The sequence below is a fragment of the Acipenser ruthenus genome, chromosome 20, assembly GCF_902713425.1.
Source record: "Acipenser ruthenus chromosome 20, fAciRut3.2 maternal haplotype, whole genome shotgun sequence".
NCBI lineage: Eukaryota > Metazoa > Chordata > Actinopteri > Acipenseriformes > Acipenseridae > Acipenser > Acipenser ruthenus.
Window position 1 is genome coordinate 8,020,777 of NC_081208.1, and position 21,014 is coordinate 8,041,790.

At 43.0% G+C, this 21,014-nt stretch overlaps 1 protein-coding gene across 1 annotated transcript in view; it reads left to right on the plus strand.

Annotated features, from left to right (window-relative positions):
• Positions 1 to 663: 663 nt before the first annotated feature.
• The window catches only part of LOC117425745 (beta-citrylglutamate synthase B), a 42,615-nt gene continuing 22,264 nt past the window's right edge, over positions 664 to 21,014 (plus strand). Inside the window, exon 1 of the mRNA XM_034042977.3 lies at positions 664 to 1,454. Coding sequence (XP_033898868.2) covers positions 1,292 to 1,454 — 163 coding nt within the window. The 5' untranslated portion in view covers positions 664 to 1,291. The remainder of the gene's footprint in view (positions 1,455 to 21,014) is intronic.

Below are 21,014 nucleotides of genomic sequence, written 5' to 3' on the forward strand. Positions count from 1 at the left end.
TAAATATGTCTACACCGAGTTATTTTTCTATTTAAAAACTATAACCAATTGCCGGCCGCAAGAAACGGGCTTTTGCAGTTATTACTGAATAGCGACAAAACTTGACAGTGGGGTGGGGGGTGTCTGCGTCATCCTCTATCTCACACTGGTGGGCGAGACTCCCAGTCACTGACTGGTCTCTGCCCTTAATAACCATCACTGAACCCCACTGTACAGTAAATTAACATTAAAACTGCAATTCAACGACTTATTTTTTATTGAATACAAAGTCAAGTAACATGTATATCGTTTTGTGTCGACCAAAAATCTTGAATCATCCAGCACCTTTAAAAAAAAAAAAGGCATTTCAGCCGCAGCCTCGCACGATATCGAGCTCCCCACCCAGTCTGAACCGGTTGAGGCGCGATCCTGAGCAACATCTCCTCCAGAGACAGACATCATCCGCGCGTCCCCGCAGTCAGGTATCCCCACCCTCCCATTGGCTGTCCGGCCTGCGCGAGACTCTCTCCCTTCATTATAACCGTTGGTCAAATCTGAGGCACCCGCCCCTGTTATCCAGTCGTGTGTGCGTCACCATTGGCCAGCGCGGCTACTGTTGTATAGATTCCATTGGTCAATTTGCCGGGCACGCGGACAGTGTAAGCTGAGCGCGTGCTTGAAGAAAACCGCAGGGTTTGGAGTATATGAACATCATTTCAGCACTGACACCCGCGGAGAGCGAGTGTATAAACGATTAGGAATTGGAAATACGTTAACGATAGATTACTTATATATATATATTTTAAACCTTATCCCATGGTTAAATATATCACTACCGATCTATTGGTCATAGCTGGAATTTAAAGCGAATTCGACAAACCCAGTTTGCCCTGCATCAGGGCAGCAAGCTAGCGAGGGCTGCTAACTGCTGCGGTCGGACCGGACACAACACAGTACCTGAGTGACCCGAAACAAAATCCTATATTTCGTATCTTTTCAGGTTTGAGATTGACCAATTAATTTTGTCTTCAGCGGGATCCCGGTTCGGATTGACCGGGAATAACGGGACAGAAATAGATTTATCATCCTCAGAATCGACTGTTCCCCTTTTGAACAATCAATTCATTCCACAGAGAAAAGATTTCAAATCCATTCACTTGTCAGGTTGCTGAATGTAATCGGAGTCTCGCTGTTTGTTATTGTCCCGGACTCATTCCCGACGCTCCCCGCTCCTGGATCCCGCGCTCTCGCTCGCTCTCAAGAGTCTCTCTTAGTTTATTTCTCGGTGCAATTTTACGGGTAAAGTGTAACCATGTGCTCCCGTGTGTGGTTGGTGACGGACCGGCGGATCAGCGAGGATTACCCCCAGGTCCGGATCCTTCGTGCTCTGAAGCAGCGATGCGCCGAGGAAGAGGTGGAGTTCAGGGCTGTGCTCATGGACCAGATAGTTCTCACCATCACTGGTGGACAACTAGGTAGGAAACGCAAATACATCTGTTTTTAATGCAGTGTTGTACCTCCCTGTTAACGTTTGAATGAGTGGGGCGAATACATAGTGCTCCTGGATTTCTATAGCCAGCCTTATTTGAGTTGTCTGTGCTGCTGTTTGTGTGTGTGTGTGTGCGCGTGTGTGTTTGTGTGTGAGTGTGCGCGTGTGTGTTTGTGTGTGAGTGTGCGCGTGTGTGTCCGTGTGTGTGTCTGTGCTGCTGTGTGTGTGTGTCTGTGCTGGTGTGTGTGTGTGTGTCTGTCCTGCTGTGTGTGTGCACGTGTGTCTGTGCTGCTGTGTGTTTGTGTGTGTGCGTGTGTGCCTGTGCGGCTGTGTGTGTGTGTGTCTGCTGGTGTGTGCGTGAGCGTGTCTGTGCTGCTGTGTGTGTGTGTCTGTGCTGGTGTGTGTGTGTGTGTCTGTCCTGCTGTGTGTGTGCACGTGTGTCTGTGCTGCTGTGTGTTTGTGTGTGTGCGTGTGTGCCTGTGCGGCTGTGTGTGTGTGTGTCTGCTGGTGTGTGTCCGTGTGTGTGTCTGTGCTGCTGTGTGTGTGTGTCTGTGCTGGTGTGTGTGTGTGTGTCTGTCCTGCTGTGTGTGTGCACGTGTGTCTGTGCTGCTGTGTGTTTGTGTGTGTGCGTGTGTGCCTGTGCGGCTGTGTGTGAGTGTGCGCGTGTGTGTCCGTGTGTGTGTCTGTGCTGCTGTGTGTGTGTGTCTGTGCTGGTGTGTGTGTGTGTGTCTGTCCTGCTGTGTGTGTGCACGTGTGTCTGTGCTGCTGTGTGTTTGTGTGTGTGCGTGTGTGCCTGTGCGGCTGTGTGTGTGTGTGTCTGCTGGTGTGTGCGTGAGCGTGTCTGTGCTGCTGTGTGTGTGTGTCTGTGCTGGTGTGTGTGTGTGTGTCTGTCCTGCTGTGTGTGTGCACGTGTGTCTGTGCTGCTGTGTGTTTGTGTGTGTGCGTGTGTGCCTGTGCGGCTGTGTGTGTGTGTGTCTGCTGGTGTGTGTCCGTGTGTGTGTCTGTGCTGCTGTGTGTGTGTGTCTGTGCTGGTGTGTGTGTGTGTGTCTGTCCTGCTGTGTGTGTGCACGTGTGTCTGTGCTGCTGTGTGTTTGTGTGTGTGCGTGTGTGCCTGTGCGGCTGTGTGTGTGTGTGTCTGCTGGTGTGTGTCCGTGTGTGTGTCTGTGCTGCTGTGTGTGTGTGTCTGTGCTGGTGTGTGTGTGTGTGTCTGTCCTGCTGTGTGTGTGCACGTGTGTCTGTGCTGCTGTGTGTTTGTGTGTGTGCGTGTGTGCATGTGCGGCTGTGTGTGTCTGCTGGTGTGTGCGTGAGCGTGTCTGTGCTGCTGTGTGTGTGCGGGTGTGTGTCTGTGCTGGTGTGTCTTTGTGTGCGTGTGTGTGCGCCTGTGTCTGTGATGTGTGTGTGTATGTGTGTTCGTGCTGTTGTGTGTGAGAGAGAGACTAGATAATGGAATGACTGCCTAACCTCTCCACTCAGTTAATCATGGACACAGAAAATGGGGGATGATGCTGTAAAATTTATTGATGTTGGGCTGGTTTTGTATTACAGTACTGTAGTCTGCACGGTTCAGCTCTATATCGTGAGTGTGTGTGTGGTTATCATTGCCACCACTAGTCATAAGGAAACATAAAACTAAAAGAGTTCACAAAGGACATCCCTCCCTCTGGCTGTGTAAAGTACTAATGCTCTAGATGAGCTAGACTTGTGAGACGTTTTCAAGGTTTGGACATGGAGTTGTCATGGCAGGCTTGTTGTGGGATGCAGATGCTGGGGATACTTTTGGTGGATTATTATTATTTTTTTATATTTGTTCAGGGTTGGCTGATTTAAATCATTCATTTACTACCTATTTTATATAGTTTCTCAAGGAAAATACATGAACAGTAAAAACCTTTTATTAACACAAACATATTAAACTTAGGGCTGTATTCTGATCACAGCGAAAATCTGAGTGCAAAAAAATACTGCAGTGAAATGGTATTCTGAAGAGCTGTCTTACCCCGTTAGAGAGCGCCTGCCCCATCGTTAACATATTCTTGAAGCGATTCTGATGCAGTTGGGTCCCAAATAGACAACTGAGCTCTGTGTTAAGACCCGCTGAAACCAGGTTTATTTAGTGGTGCAATCATGAAGTTTAACAATTGAACACACTATAAAAAGCAAAGTAGTCCAAAGTAACAACTTTGTGTGTTTGGACTGACACAGAAATCAAAGAAAGAAAAGTAAAAGAAAAGAATGACTGGGATGAGTGAGGGGGATTTTTCTCTGGCGTACTCCATCGCTAAATTCCTGTAGTTCACATATTGTAGTTCACAGTTAGAGGATGCCACAATGGTAAATACTTTGCTTTATTTCTGTATTCATTTAAGATTGAGTAATTTAGTTTGGTATGTAACTGTTCACAAACCACCATTTCCAACATCCTTAAATTTAGAGTTTGGAGGTACTGTAGAGCTACAACTACGGTACTACAAAAAAAATTCCATAATTAAAAAAAAAGGAAATAATTCAAAAAATAAAGTAGTACAGGGTTAGATATGGAAGCACCATCAATGGAGCGCCTGCTCAGTGTTGCCCATTGTGACCGAAACTCTTACAGAATGCATGCCACAGGTGTCATTAACATGCAAATAAACCAGTGATGTGCAGGACAGCTTGCTTACACATGAGGTATGTGTTTCTAGCCTTTAGTAAAACCAAGTGTGAAAAACACCCCACAGTGTAATACACACTTGCATGAACACCCTGAACAGTAATACTTACTTATACAAACAGGGGAGAACATCAATAGTGTACTGCTCATCATGAATCACGATCAGTTGTTTTAACACTCGGAGAGAAACACTCGACTCCTCTCCTAGCTCTCTGTGTTTCATGTTATTTCTAATTAGTCTGGAGAAGCAGGAGGACCACTGGAATTGCACCATTTGTGTGGGAAAGAAAACAACTGTTATTTTACTGCCACAAAACATCTTTGAGTACTGAAATAACATTCGGTTTTGAACTGAACTTTGTGTGTGTGTGTGTATCTGTGTGTGTGTGTCTGTGTATCTGTGTGTGTGTGTGTCTGTGTGTCTCTGTGTGTGTGTCTGTGTGTGTGCACGTGTGTGTGTCTGTGTGTGTGCACGTGTGTGTGTCTATGTGCGTGTGTGTGTGTCTGTGTGTGTGCGTGTGCGTGTGTGTGGAGCTGAACATACAATTCACTCAATGTTGAGAGCTTGCTGCAGCCCCAGCTAGCAGGCAGTCGTGTGACACACTTCCTCAGCCCACACAGAAAGGAGAGAAACAACCTGAAATAGATGTTAGAGACAATATGCCTTATTCACAGAGCTTTGAGGACTGTTTACATTTTGCACCAATCTTCACCAAACTGATACACTAGGAGCCTCCTATAGACATTTCGGCTTGAATTTGGCCATAATCCAGTAAATATTGGAGCTGTACAGATTAGGGATGCAAGTCGGTTATGATCGATTAGGGTTGTGACGTCCTGTGGGTTATCACTAAAATTGAAATGAAAGTTTCAACCGAAAAAACCCAACTGCATTTGTACAGCCAAGGGAACGGGACATACCGTTATTACACACGTCTTTTTGTCTTAAACAATTAGAAACAATGTAGAAAGACTCAAATAATGTACAAAGAGAAATTCAACTTTTATTTATTATTTTCATGGTCCCCCCATTTTCACCGCAGATTTTTTTTTAATTTAGTAGTCACCAATTATTTTTTATTATTTTCTCCCAATTAAGAATATCCAATTATTATTTAAGCTCGGCTCACCGCTACCACCCCTGCACTGACTCGGGAGCGGTGAAGACAAACACACGCTGTCATCCGAAGCGTGTGCTGTCAGCCGACCGCTTCTTTACACACTGGGTGGGTGGCGCTCGGCCAATTGTGCGCTGCCCCCTGGGAACTCCCGTCCACATGGAATAGCCTGGCCTCGAACCGGCGACGTCCAGGCTATAGGGCGCATTCTACACTCCACGCAGAGCGCCTTTACCGGATGTGCCACTCAGGAGCCCCAGCTCATGGTTTTTGAAATTATTTCATCAACCCTGGGCAGCAGTGTGGAGTAGTGGTTGGGCTCTGGACTCTTGACCAGAGGGTTGTGGGTTCAATCCCCAGTGGGGGACACTGCTGTTGTACCCTTGAGCAAGGTACTTTACCTAGATTGCTCCAGTAAAAACCCAACTGTATAAATGGGTAATTGTATGTAAAATAATGTGATATCTGTATAATGTGAAATAATGTATAATGTGATATCTTGTAACAATTGTAAGTCGCCCTGGATAAGGGCGTCTGCTAAGAAATAAATAAATAATAACATGTTGACTTAAAGTGACAGATGTTTGGCAGCATTTTAAAATAGTTTCAATGAGGAAACGTTTCTAATTTAAAATATCACCTAGTGTAGATTTATATCAGCGAAAAACTAAAGCTAGAACTCAGGCTCACTGCCAGCCCCCCAAAAAACATACACAACGTTCTCATTTAGAATGCCGGTTTAATATGCCAATAGAATGCAGCCGCAAAGGAAGCAGACAATCAAAACTCATTTCAATACCTGCACAGTAAACGAAGCTCCTTAATTAAAATAAACAACCTGCTCACAGAAGCTTCTAATTTATAGCAGCTTCCAGCATCCGGCTTATTCCTCTTTCACTATGGTTTGGGACCTCAGCCAACACTTTATTTTCTTTCAATACTTTTGCATTTGTCTGGTTTAGTAAGTTTAACATCATTATTGTGAAGTGGAGCTATTACTGTAAATAAGCTACAGGAGCTAGAAAAAAACTAATCACTGGGCCCAGATATGATTTATAAAGGGTGCTTAAAGACACAAGGGTAGAAATAAGTCAACCAGTGGCTACTATCATGAACAGTTCTATAGAAACACACGAGGTCCCTGAAGACTGGACGCTCTTATTTTAAAAGGGGGATAAGACAGACCCTGGTAATTATAGACCTAGTTTAAGTTCTACAACTTGCAAAATGATGGAAGCAATATTAAGAGCTAAGCTTGAATACTATTAATGCAGCAACAATATTATGAAAATATCCAAGGTGGCTTCAGAAGAGGGAGGTCATGCCTAAGTAACCTACTTGACTTTTTTGAAGCTGTTACAGCTAATGTAGATTAGTAGCACTTATGATTAAGGCTGTAAGAAAATCGTGATTTTTTCTATCGAGAAGTCACAGCCACTGTGTATTAAAGTCGTGGTTTCGGCGCGGTCATAAATATAAACAGTTTGCACGTATATATACTTGAATTCAAGATGGATGTTCATTTGTTCAAAAACAACAAAAAACATACAAATAGATAACCAGAACATAAGTTCTTACAACTCCCTCTTTATCACCATTTGTAATAAAAAAAAATTTATGCTGTGTTTCATTACAAGTGAAGAGTTGCATCTAACAATAATGACACACAACATACAGTGCTTGCATAACAGTAAAAGCTCACTCACAAAATTGAACAGCCACTACAGGATTTGCAAAACAGCAATAAACCTTCAGTCACAAAATTGAACAGTAAGTACTTGCATCACGGCCCGCAGTCTTCTTTCCCGTTAGCAGCGGGGAAGAAGATCACTGATTGGCTAGAGAGGATGACAAGACATACCAATCCCCCACTAGGAAAAGACAATTTGGAGTTTCCTTTCTGTTTCAGTTTATGTATGAAAAAACAGAAAGCCGAGAGGAATCGTGAGAGGTGTAAATGGATGTGCTGAGTGGGGTACCACAAGGGTCCGATTCTTTTTTCACATTTCTGTTGCAAGATTGATAAACACACTCATGTGGCAAAAATCAACATCCCATCTCTACCTGTTTTATCTGTGAGGAATTGCATTAAGAACCATTCCGAATGACTGCAAATATGATAAAAAAAACATTTTGAATATGTATTTTGGAGCTGCTTACTGTTTCAGTCAGTGTGTTCAGTTTGATCAGACCAGTCTGGTGCAATGTGATTATTGTTCCACTCCTCTTTTTCAATCCCTGCTGTTTCTTTGTTTCATAACTCCCTTTAGGTCTCAATGGTTTTGCACTTTGTTAAATATTTCTGTGCCATGTTATCAAGCTTCTTGTGCTCTATTAGCATGCAATGTAATGCGTGATTGTGACTGGTGAATAAGCGATTGGATTCTTTCTTAGTCTTAGTCAACCTAACCTACCAGTTTAGCTATCTGTCAAGCACATTTTTGGAATGTAAATCTGTACAATAAATATGATATTCTGATTTTGGAGAGGGGATGCTTTATATTGCTGTAGCAAAGAGATCAATAAGGATCTGCGATTCCTCAGTTAGGGAGCATCTATACGATACCATGCACATTATCATGATATTCGATACTATTTTGATACTTTGGATCTTATGTCCATTACATGTTAAATTGCTGCCAAATTCCTTCTTTTGCAATTACAAAGTGCATAAGAGGCGAATACACAGTTAATAATGCTACAGCATGGTGGAATGCTTGCTTTCCTTGAAGCAGACTTTATAACTAGGCCAGATGTTTTACATACAGGGGTATCTTAGAAGTGCCCTAAAAATGTGAGCAAGGAATGAAAAAAATGAATCACTGTTGTGGAAGCTGATTCACACGGTACTTCAAGAAATGGCTTGAGGAGGTTCTGGCTTGGATCAATAAACAACCAAATGAGCAAGATGGGCCAAATGGACCTCCTCTTGTTTGTAGCATTTCTTACTATACTGTTCAAATCTTTTACAAAGTAAACGTTGTATTCCTTAATTTTAAACACTAAGCATTCATTTTACAATTTTATAGTGTTAGATATTTTGAAAGTCGCCACTTCCAAGTAATTTAATAAAATGAGTTCAGTGTATAAAAAACTGCTTCTGATAGTACTAAAAATGCTGCTAACATACGCAATTCAAAAGTGAAAAATGAAGCATGATATTTAATGCTACATTACAAAAACAAACGCTCTACTAATGTAGATGCCTTCCTCTTACGTGCTATTAGAACAGAATTATGTTAAGCTTATTCGAGCCAAATGTCTGTCAAAGCAACGTCCCAGTGCACCTTAAATAAGAACATAAGACATTTTACTAGCGAGAGGAGGCCATTCAGCCCATCATGCTCGTTTGGTTGTTAAAAATATTGTAAAGAAAGTAATAGACAACCATTCTGGCTACTATAATAAACTGTTAGCGCTTTTTATTGCTTTCATGCTGAACCTGCAGCCATCTGCATTGGTGTGTTTTTGCAGTGTGACTCAGATGCTTCTAAAGGTCCTGTGCTTTCCTCTGCAGGTGAAACGTCACATTGATCCTATTATCTGTAGGGAAACTGATATGCTGGCAATGCAGTCTATTCATCCTGGTCTTTCTACTGCTCCTGCATACAATTCAGAATGCAGGACTTTCACAGCTATCACATTACATGCACATAAAATACAGATTACAATAAAATCCAAAATCGCTAACATTTTTGACATGCTGTAGAGTTTTAATGACACATGTCTGCAAAGTGTATTTTTGCAGCTTCTAGCAAATGCACTGTAATGATGAAATAAACAAGCATCAATGAACTCCCTTTTGATCAGCTTCTAGCGCTTTCCTGTTTTATTTGTTATCTTTGCTGTGCCCTTTTTTTATAAGTAATACGCACTGGGGATTCACTTACTTAAAATTAAACTAAAAGACCTGAAGAAACTACAGTTAAAGAAAAAAGTAAACTTTGGCAGAGATTGGAGTGGCAATCTGTTTCAATAAGTTGCTGGCGTTTCCTCCCTTGTTTTTCACTTCTTTAAAACTCTTTTGACATTTTGGCTGTCTGCCTTCAACCAGATTGCTGTTGTCATCTGTCTGAAATTCAAAATAGTTCCACACCAAGCTTCTTTCTCCTGCATTCACCCATTGCTGCTGCAGTAATGACGTTTTCTCAGAACGCGCAGGGTAGTTGGCCACGTCCAATAAGCGGAAATGAATAAGCTTAGTTCATATTGTTTTTAAAGAAAAAGGTAAGTACGGTTCTGAGTTTGTCACAATGGAGCCAGGAGGGCAGAGTGAGGAATCTAAAGTTTACAGACCAGGAGCTAAATGTATTAGCAGAAGAAGTGGTGGGGAATTCTGAAAGGCTTTTTGGTGCTGAACCAGCAGGAACATTAACTTCAATGAAGAGGGCCATCTGACAAAACATTAAGGACAAAATAAATGCGCTTGGGGTCTGTGAGCACAGCCTGGAACAAAGCGCTGGACAGATGCCAAGAGAAAAACTAAAGAGAAATGCCCTCACAATCATGCCGCAGCATCTGCCACTGGAGGTGGACCCTCACAATGACTGGAACTCACCTTGTATGAGACCGTCATTGTGGCCATTCTGCAGCAAAAGCTTGTCGGGGGTGTCCACGGGGGCATTGACACCAGCAGGACCCCCACGGAGCCAGCAAACCAAGGTACGTCTCCTTGTGTGCAGTCAGCATAACCTGACGTTGTACGTTTGAATACATGTACATATGAAAAATAACTAGTCTACTGTATGCATTTGTACTAGTTATGCCTACAAACCCATGACATGATTATAATTAGGGCTTGAACTTTTCAGGTTTTATTTTTGATCATGATGTCCCTTTTGAGCCGATTCTGTTTCTTAATTAAACTCAAAAAAGGTATTAATTACAAAACAAGGCTATTGCTTTCGTATGGTGTTGGACAGATCAACCCTGGATGATACCGCTAGTGCCCCTCAAATCGAATCCAGAGCGATTTGTTCTGGCTGCCGTGCAGTACTGCCACTGGATTAACCAATCACAGCCAAGTGCTGACAACACATGCTTGCCAGGAAAAATAATGAATGAAACCGTTGTCTACGGAGGTGTCCAAGCACCGTGAAGTGTTTGATCCCTCCTATATTTCATAAAAGGGATAAGCATCCTTCCTGCCTTTTATATTATTTCTGTAGTTCACTATTTTTACTAAATAACTGGCTGTAAAAGGATATATTTTCTAACACTTTAGTAGTAGGCTACTTGCTGTCAACAACATATTGTATGTTTCTTTGCTAAGCTCAGATTGCTCATTTCATACACCTGCATATAAATGACAGAAAAAACAGTGTTTGTATTTAGTAGATTATATGGGGGGCATTACAGCTATGGCCAAAAGTTTTGCATCATGCCCCATAGAATTAATAATGTTACGTTGACATATTGAAATTACATATCGCGTTGTAGTTTTCCAAAAATTAAAACGTGACATTTCGATCATGAAATACTGTACCACTATTGTAGTTAGGTATATCGTTTTTTTTTTTTTTTTTAATTGTCTGCATCCTGATATTCTCCTAGGTGATGCAAAACTTCTGGCCATGTATGTAAATTCTATTCAAGTACACAGCCTCTGGTGAAAATGCCCAGCGGTGCCGCGCCTATCTGTCTTGGGCTTTAAACCAGGACTTCAGCATCGTGGTAGAGAGATGGAAAATAAAAACTGAAAAGTTTAACCCCTATTGATTAGACCACTGTATATTATTTATCAGGCAAGGAATAATTGTACACAATGAGCTACAATACGGTAGTGCAATTTATTCAATATCCCTGTCAAATGGTGTAGATTACATAACAAGCAGACGAATAGCTTATTAAATAAAGTAGTAGTTTATTTAATAGACACATTCCAAAAGCAAATGTTACAGTACATGTATATTAGTCACAGCAATAACAGGACAGAACCGTTAGATGCTTAACAGTGGTGAGCGTCGTTGTCCTTGCATTGCAGGTGCCAGCACTGTCTCCACTCCTAAGAACACACACTCTGCCACACTTGTCTCACAATCTCCAGGGCTTGTGGCATCTGAGGAGATGAGTCACCTTAGTGCTAAGGGGAAGAGATGTGTGCCAGCAGTGAGGACACCGGAGATCAGCCTCGGGATAACCAGATGATCGAGGTACAGGAGCTGAGCTTGGATCTGGATGCGCAGTCGAAGCCCACACCACACAGCACAGAGGAGTACGATGAGGCCATATATGCGCTTCAGAGAAGGCAGTATGAGCTTCTTCAGTCCAGTCTTCCTGACATGAACAGGCACTTGTCTGAACACACCGCGGCAAGGCAGAGCCAGAGTGTCACACTGAATCGCACTCCAGACACCTGCACACCATCGCCACCAGCTAGGTCTTCAATGGGACTCCGTATGAGGAGGGGGGGGGTGTCTTGCCCCAAAGACTCACAGCATCCTGCAGTCAAGGTGGAGAAAGTAATTGTTAATGGAACATTGATGTTTAACTCTGCAAATCAAATAAATATTTGTTCAACTTGATCTCCCTCTGATTTATTACTTTGTAATATTAAGTTAGCAAAGCACTCGCTCAGTCAATTAAAAGTTCACTATTTGCATTTGAAAAAGTGTTTGGCGAAACATCACTTTTTTAATGTTAAAGTGATTGCTTGTATTTATGACTGCACCTCAATTCTGTACATTAATTTATTGGACCCTGTGGCAAAGTGCCCCGCCCCTGTGTGCATTTGTGTGTTCTGTGTATGTATGTATGCGTGCGTGTGTTAATGTTGGTGTATAGTCATTGGTACACGGGATATAAACGGGTCTGTGTTTCACGTGTATTTAAAAAGTGTAGATTTGTATTTAGGCACGAGGAGAGCACAAATCACTTCACGTGCTGGTTAAATGTAATATGTGAGCACGGGGTTGCACAGAATTAATTCACGTGCTGGGATTCAAGTGAATAATTAATTAGTAATTGAATCCCAGCACAATAGTATATATAGACGCACATTTCTTGCACTCAGGGTTGGGTGTTCGAGAGTGGAGAACGGGTGAGAGAGAGAAGGAGAACGTAAAATAGTAAAGTAAAAATAATATCTAGAAGTGTTTGTACTCACCGTGTTTGTTTGTCCCTCCGTGCACCGTTTGTTAAGTGTTTAGTAGTACGTTTTGTTTGTCTTTTTATTTTGGCGTGTAGTGCCGTGTCCCGTGTTTTTGTCTGTTAAAACCTTTTATTTTCTGTTTATTAAATGCTGAGCGCGATCACGCGCCCAGCTTATACCAAACCACATCTCTCTGTCGTTTGTGTTCCTGTTTCTGGTCTGACGCCACCCACTCCGGCCGTCTTTGTGACACGTGGTGTCCTGCGTGGGATCGACAGCGCCTCCAGGACTCAGGCCAGAGCAGGAACCGCAGTTTGGATTTAAAAAAGAAAAAAAAAATGGCAGAAGACGCCATCAAAATGCGGGACTGGATGCTGGAAAATGCTGGGCTGGAGGCCCAGTCTATCCCAGTAGTCGTCCAGTTCCTGGAGTTTATGGACAGAGAGCGATGGGAGGCATATGCGAGGGAGCAGACCGTAAGCACCTGGGAGGAAGGTGTGGGGTTGGTCCTCAGCTACCTGGAGGCAGTTATAAGTGGAACAGCAGCCCAGGTAGCAGGTCCACCAGCAGAGGAAGAATGCCTGCTGTCCCCGTCTCCACCAGCAGAGGAAGAATGCCTGCTGGTTTTGCCTCCACAGCCCAAGCGGGAGGAGCCTGAGCGTCCACAGCCCAAGCGGGAGGAGCCCGAACGTCCTACGCCTGAGTGGGAGGAGCCCGAACGTCCTACGCCTGAGTGGGAGGAGCCCGAACGTCCACAGCCCAAAAGGGAGGAGTCGGTGCCTCCACAGCCCAACAGGGAGGAGTCGGTGCCTCCACAGCCCAACAGGGAGGAGTCGGTGCCTCCACAGCCCAACAGGGAGGAGTCGGTGCGTCCACAGCCCAACAGGGAGGAGTCGGGGCGTCCACAGCCCAAAAGGGAGGAGTCGGTGCGTCCACAGCCCGAAGAGAGGGAAGTCGGGGCTTCCACAGCCCTAGGACCCAAGCTGCCAGCAGAGGGTGAATGCCTGCTGGTTCCACCTCCACCGCAGTGGGAGGACTGCTTGCCCCTCCCACCTCCACCAGCAGAGGGTGAATACCTGCTGGTTCCACCTTCACCGCAGTGGGAGGACTGCTGGCCCCTCCCACCTCCACCAGCAGAGGGTGAATACCTGCTGGTTCCACCACCGCCAGGAGCAGAGCAGCCGGAGCTGCCTCTGCCTCCGCCACCTACACCGGCAGGAGCAAAGGAGCAGGAGCTGCCTCTGCCACTTCCAGGAGCAGAGGAGCAGGAGCTGCCTCTGCCACTTCCAGGAGCAGAGGAGCTGCCTCTGCCTCTGCCACTGCCAGAAGCAGAACAGCAGGAGCTGTCTCTGCTTCCCATACCTCCACCACGGGGAGTACGGTGGCCGGAGCTCCAGAAAGGGGAGCTGTCGGCCACGAAGAAGGGGGAGGAGGTCTGGAGACCTGCTCCCACTGCAGCAGTTTCGCTGCCGGAGATCGTGGGGGAGGTCCGGAGACCTGCTCCCACTGCAGCAGTTTCGCTGCCGGAGATCGTGGGGGAGGTCCGGAGACCTGCTCCCACTGCAGCTTCTTCGCTGCCGGCAGTACTGTGGTCGGAGCCCCACCAAAGGGAGCTACCGGCTACAAAGAAGGGGGACGAGGTCTGGAGACCACTTTCCCCAGCAGCAGTTTCGCTGCAGGAGTTCTTGTGGCCGGAGCCCCACAGGAGGGAGCTGCCGGCTACGAAGAAGGGGGAGGTCGGGGGACCACCTGCCCCCGCAGCTTTTTCGCTGCAGGACGGGACCAACAGGCTGTCAGCCGTGCCACTACCGGCAGGGGTGCTGACAGCATGGCCAGCCATGGGCCCACTGAAGCCTCCCTTCCCAGCCCGAGACTTTGTCCTGGACTGCTGGATTTTTAAGGGGGGAGGTGGCCGTTGAGGCCATGTGTGCTGCGCACAAGGGGGGGTATATGTGGCAAAGTGCCCCGCCCCTGTGTGCATTTGTGTGTTCTGTGTATGTATGTATGCGTGCGTGTGTTAATGTTGGTGTATAGTCATTGGTACACGGGATATAAACGGGTCTGTGTTTCACGTGTATTTAAAAAGTGTAGATTTGTATTTAGGCACGAGGAGAGCACAAATCACTTCACGTGCTGGTTAAATGTAATATGTGAGCACGGGGTTGCACAGAATTAATTCACGTGCTGGGATTCAAGTGAATAATTAATTAGTAATTGAATCCCAGCACAATAGTATATATAGACGCACATTTCTTGCACTCAGGGTTGGGTGTTCGAGAGTGGAGAACGGGTGAGAGAGAGAAGGAGAACGTAAAATAGTAAAGTAAAAATAATATCTAGAAGTGTTTGTACTCACCGTGTTTGTTTGTCCCTCCGTGCACCGTTTGTTAAGTGTTTAGTAGTACGTTTTGTTTGTCTTTTTATTTTGGCGTGTAGTGCCGTGTCCCGTGTTTTTGTCTGTTAAAACCTTTTATTTTCTGTTTATTAAATGCTGAGCGCGATCACGCGCCCAGCTTATACCAAACCACATCTCTCTGTCGTTTGTGTTCCTGTTTCTGGTCTGACGCCACCCACTCCGGCCGTCTTTGTGACAGACCCTTACAGTTTCTATAATTTTCTTTTGTATGTTTTAAAGCTATTTTAAGCATAGCCTACCTAAATATCACACGTACATGGTGACTATATGAAAATATTAACATAGCCGAAATTGTTACATATGACATGACAGGCACCGACTTGTCAATAGCTTTGGTGGGGGGCGGTGGTTAAGTGACCCTTGTCCCTGCTAACTCGACGCTTATGTATGCCATTGGTATTTAAGTGCATGACGCAAGGTATGTCCTCTGTTTGTTTTGTCTGTCTTGTACATTGAATTATAATGTGTACTTACATTGAAAATAATTGTGGATGACACGTTCTCTCACCACTCTCCCACTGGCCATGTTGTGTGCCTCCTCTGCGTCCTGTGCAGGGGGGTCATCATCAATGTTTGCATCACTTTCCCCTGGTAGTGCATTGTTGACAGCTATGTTATGCAGAATGCAGCATGCATTAATGAGTGTACACACTTTCCCAGGGCTGTACTGTAGCACACCACCAGATCTAAACATCTGAAGTGACGACTTTTTAACACTTCAAATGTACGCTGAATAACAGAGCATGTAGCCATGTGTGCTGTATTGTACCAAATCTCTGTCTGCGTACTGGGGTCCGACAACGGTGTAAGCAGCCAGGGTCTGATCCCATAACCAGCATCACCTATGACAAGCATTAACAATGTTAGCAAAGTGTCCATGCTTCCTATCAACGCCCTCTGAAACACATATTATACAGTGCCTTGCGAAAGTATTCGGCCCCCTTGAACTTTGCGACCTTTTGCCACATTTCAGGCTTCAAACATAAAGATATGAAACTGTAATTTTTTGTGAAGAATCAACAAGAAGTGGGACACAATCATGAAGTGGAACGAAATTTATTGGATATTTCAAACTTTTTTAACAAATAAAAAACTGAAAAATTGGGCGTGCAAAATTATTCAGCCCCCTTAAGTTAATACTTTGTAGCGCCACCTTTTGCTGCGATTACAGCTGTAAGTCGCTTGGGGTATGTCTCTATCAGTTTTGCACATCGAGAGACTGACATTTTTGCCCATTCCTCCTTGCAAAACAGCTCGAGCTCAGTGAGGTTGGATGGAGAGCATTTGTGAACAGCAGTTTTCAGTTCTTTCCACAGATTCTCGATTGGATTCAGGTCTGGACTTTGACTTGGCCATTCTAACACCTGGATATGTTTATTTGTGAACCATTCCATTGTAGATTTTGCTTTATGTTTTGGATCATTGTCTTGTTGGAAGACAAATCTCCGTCCCAGTCTCAGGTCTTTTGCAGACTCCATCAGGTTTTCTTCCAGAATGTTCCTGTATTTGGCTCCATCCATCTTCCCATCAATTTTAACCATCTTCCCTGTCCCTGCTGAAGAAAAGCAGGCCCAAACCATGATGCTGCCACCACCATGTTTGACAGTGGGGATGGTGTGTTCAGGGTGATGAGCTGTGTTGCTTTTACGCCAAACATAACGTTTTGCATTGTTGCCAAAAAGTTCGATTTTGGTTTCATCTGACCAGAGCACCTTCTTCCACATGTTTGGTGTGTCTCCCAGGTGGCTTGTGGCAAACTGTAAACGACACTTTTTATGGATATCTTTAAGAAATGGCTTTCTTCTTGCCACTCTTCCATAAAGGCCAGATTTGTGCAGTATACGACTGATTGTTGTCCTATGGACAGAGTCTCCCACCTCAGCTGTAGATCTCTGCAGTTCATCCAGAGTGATCATGGGCCTCTTGGCTGCATCTCTGATCAGTCTTCTCCTTGTATGAGCTGAAAGTTTAGAGGGACGGCCAGGTCTTGGTAGATTTGCAGTGGTCTGATACTCCTTCCATTTCAATATAATCGCTTGCACAGCTCCTTGGGATGTTCAAAGCTTGGGAAATCTTTTTGTATCCAAATCCGGCTTTAAACTTCTCCACAACAGTATCTCGGACCTGCCTGGTGTGTTATTTGTTCTTCATGATGCTCTCTACGCTTTAAACGGACCTCTGAGACTATCACAGTGCAGGTGCATTTATACGGAGACTTGATTACACACAGGTGGATTCTATTTATCATCATTAGTCATTTAGGTCAACATTGGATCATTCAGAGATCCTCACTGAACTTCTGGAGAGAGTTTGCTGCACTGAAAGTAAAGGGGCTGAATAATTTTGCACGCCCAATTTTTCAGTTTTTTATTTGTTAAAAAAGTTTGAAATATCCAATAAATTTCGTTCCACTTCATGATTGTGTCCCACTTGTTGTTGATTCTTCACAAAAAATTACAGTTTCATATCTTTGTGTTTGAAGCCTGAAATGTGGCAAAAGGTCGCAAAGTTCAAGGGGGCCGAATACTTTCGCAAGGCACTGTAAATGACTTTCCAAGAAGCTAGATTTGATCTCCTTATATAAGGCTAGTATGATCTCTGTGCTCAATCTGTAGGTTGCCTACCACTAGTTAGTGAATACAGCAGGTGTACAAAGCACGCAGTAAGCCCCTTTACGTTACCGCTGTTTAGTGTCTAAATTGGAGAGTAAATTACTCAAACCTTATCTGGAGCGCTGGTTGTGATCCATAACTAATAAACACAATGCATAGTGCTGGATTTTGAAATACTCAGATAAACTAAAATTCAATGACTAGTTTTTTTCAGTGTCTTCATTTGAAAGCCCCAGGGAACGATAAGAAGGACCGTGTGTATCTCTATCCAATCCCTGTTGCACTCGAGCTAAAGTGAGAAGTGTGTTTCAGTCCCACAGCTGCAGCTGGATGGGGTAACGATTAGGCGTTAGTATCCAACACAGCAAGCCTTGTCTGCTAAATAATTCAACAAGTATGCAGCAGTAATACAGGCTGCCAGGGGTCTTTTAATAAACCATTTACTGTGTGTTGAGAAAAATAGTTTTAAATGAATGGTAGCCTGGGCTTTAATAAGACAATGTCTACCTCCTAATAGCTTTAGTAACATCATTACTGAACCCCCAATGCCCTAGTCTTTGTGATGAATATCTTTTTTGCTCATGGTAATGCACTGACGAAGGCCAGTGGCCGCAACGCGTCTGCATGAGCATAAATTCTCTTGTTCTACAATTTCTATGAAAATGTTTTTTTAATAATAAAGATACAAGCTTGATAGCTGACATTTGGTGAGTGCTTGGCATTTGATTATTTAATTTTGAACATTTATTTGAGCCTTTAGCACCCTGTGAATATAGAATACTGCTGCACATGCTTTTTTCAGCATGCTCCTATTTCTTTAAATACTTTAATATTCAAAATGATGTGCTTGTTTATGATAACCACACTAAATATGAAACCAATATGCAGTTGTTAAAGTACTGTAGATGTTATTATCTTAGCACTGTGATGGACATTATACAGAAAACATCGATTTTTATATCATAGTCAAATCAGACCTATAATTCTCTATATGGCGAAATTATTTCTGTTGTAACTTAATGCATTACATAGAAACAATATCTCCTGTAATTTCATACATTAGTTTGTTAATTGTTGGTAATTCCAGATATCCATCCACACTATCACTCCTTTAAATGTTCAGTTGGATGCTTGAAATGAGCCCCTTTACTGTGACTCCCTCTGCGGTAACACTGGGTAGTCCAAGTGCTCAGGTCTGTGAAAGCAGCTGGATTGTTGTAGTATCCCCAGCATCACAGCATCTACACGAGAATAATGAGCACCTTCTCGACACTGATTTGCTGACTACCTGTTAAAAAACAAGCAAACTGATACACTAAACAGAACAAGGGACACTGAAGGTCACATGATCCGTGTTAATGAGTTCTCAAGGTTAGAGAGCTTTGAAACATGCAAATAAACCCTAGCCAAACTTCCTGACCCTACCAGCCGCATACCAACATTTTCATATGGAGCCGCCAGACACGCACATGAAATTTGAAAGGTATTAGATATGAAAATATAATATTCATTTTAGAACTGCAATATAACATTTAAACATGCATTCTCCAGTCTAGCACCAACACATCAATTTTATAAAAAGATTCATTCATCTGAATAAGGACATTTGGCACGAGCTATAAAACTTGCTTGAGTCATTACATCAGCTTCTTTACTGAACGCCAAAAGGAGCATCTGCTGACTGATGAGGTGGGCTTTTAAAGAGGCTAGCTTGTTTTTCCTCAAGTCTGATCCAGGAGGATATTCAGCTGAAAATGTATTGTGATTTGTGTCATAATGACGTTTGAGGATGCTCGCCTTGTACAGACTAAAGTGTGTAAGTGATTTGTTACAGATGAGACACAGAGGGTTACCACCTTTTTCAGTGAAAGCAAACTCTTCCTCCCATTCTGGCTTAAGTCTCATAGTTAGAATCAGTGAGAAAAGATCATGCATACCAAATCGGATTTATTTAGAAAAGTTTTTTGTGCTAAAGTGCCAGTGTCATTTCTGACCAGAACAAAATGACACTGAATGTAGGCTATAGAGCTTATTAAAAAATAAAGTGCAGAAGGAGCAAGAGCTATTTTACTTCCTGTTTTTTCAGGGGCAGATGTTTTTTTACATTCCTGAAGTCTGCTGGTTGTACAATTAGCAGCAACTACACTTACAATTTCATCAGGAGTGTAGATCTCGCACTTACTCAGAAAGACAATGACAAAGTATTCTAAACGTTTAAACCACAGATCTATAAAAACAGATTAAGTATGTTAATATCATGTTTCATCTTTTTATTTCGATATAATGGTTTCTAATATGTTTGTAAGTGTACAGTGGCTGCCACTAATCCAGTTGAGAGTGTGCTTTCTCTTGCACTCGCTTTGCTTGCAGGCCTGACACAGCAAATAGTGCAAAGAAAGACACTTTCAACTTGATTAGAAAGATAGCCACCGAACACTTACATACAGACAGAAAAACGAATCTTCAGTTTGCATTGCTGTCACAGCGCTCACAAAAGAACAAGTGTCTGACGAAAACAAAGACAATCCCATTGAAGAAAATTCAAATCAAAAGCGAGGGATCACTTTGGTTTTCACCTGAACAAAAAAGAAACGAGATTGATATTATTACATGCGATCTGGTAATGTAAGCAGTCTTTCCACCCACTTGAGAAGATGCCAAGACATTAATGCAGATTGCAAACCTTCCACTATAGCTAATGAAGAAATCCTTAATTGAGCAATGCATGTCTTATAATTTAAGGGGGCTTACAGTATGTGATGCCCCTACAGCTAACACTGAAGAATGTAAACCAACCGGACTATCAACACGGTTTTGATAAAGTAGAGTACAAAGAAGATAAACTATATATATAAAAAGTTAAATTTGTGCCATTGTTCACTGCAGCTTTAAACTGCATACATCTTATTTGGACTCCCCTATTGGCAACATTATAACATTGTTCTGGTAAATGTTTTGATTTTGAGGGTGTATCAGACTTGGTTTACAATGAGCATGTTGAATCCTTTCTCTCGGATTACTTGCATGTATGTGTCATGTTCAGTAATATGTTAATTATTAATGAAGATTAAACAAGGCAACATTTTGTTAATAGATTGCTTAAGAATTGCATGTTTCTGGAGTAAGCAACTTTTGCATATAAACAAAACAATATGCTAAACATTATGTTGTATACAATGAAAATGTTTCATAGTGGCTCACCTTTAAGCATTATCAAGATAGCTGGAATATCTCAGCAGTTGATACTGCATTTTATTTAATTTTTTTGTACTGTTTTACATTACTTTAAAAAAAGCAAATAAATGTAAGAATGTATTTGGCAAGTTCACAATAACAAAGGCAAACAATTGTTCACGTTTTATTAATTGTATTGTGATACGTATATTATCACAGCCCATGTATCAAGGTATGTATCTTACTGTTGTGAACCCAAAGATACACACCCTACGTGTATAATACTCACCAAAAATGAACAATTGCTCCTTGTTGTTCTACATTATTTTTAAGCTCAAATATGACAGATGCCACAATACAAAGTGTCTACCAAGACCGCATAGCACTAGCTAAAGTTATCTTAAAACTGTCTTCAAATGAAAACGTCTTCCCCCATTCTTCCAGTCCATGTTGATTTAGTACACCATCAAAACATCTTGGATGACC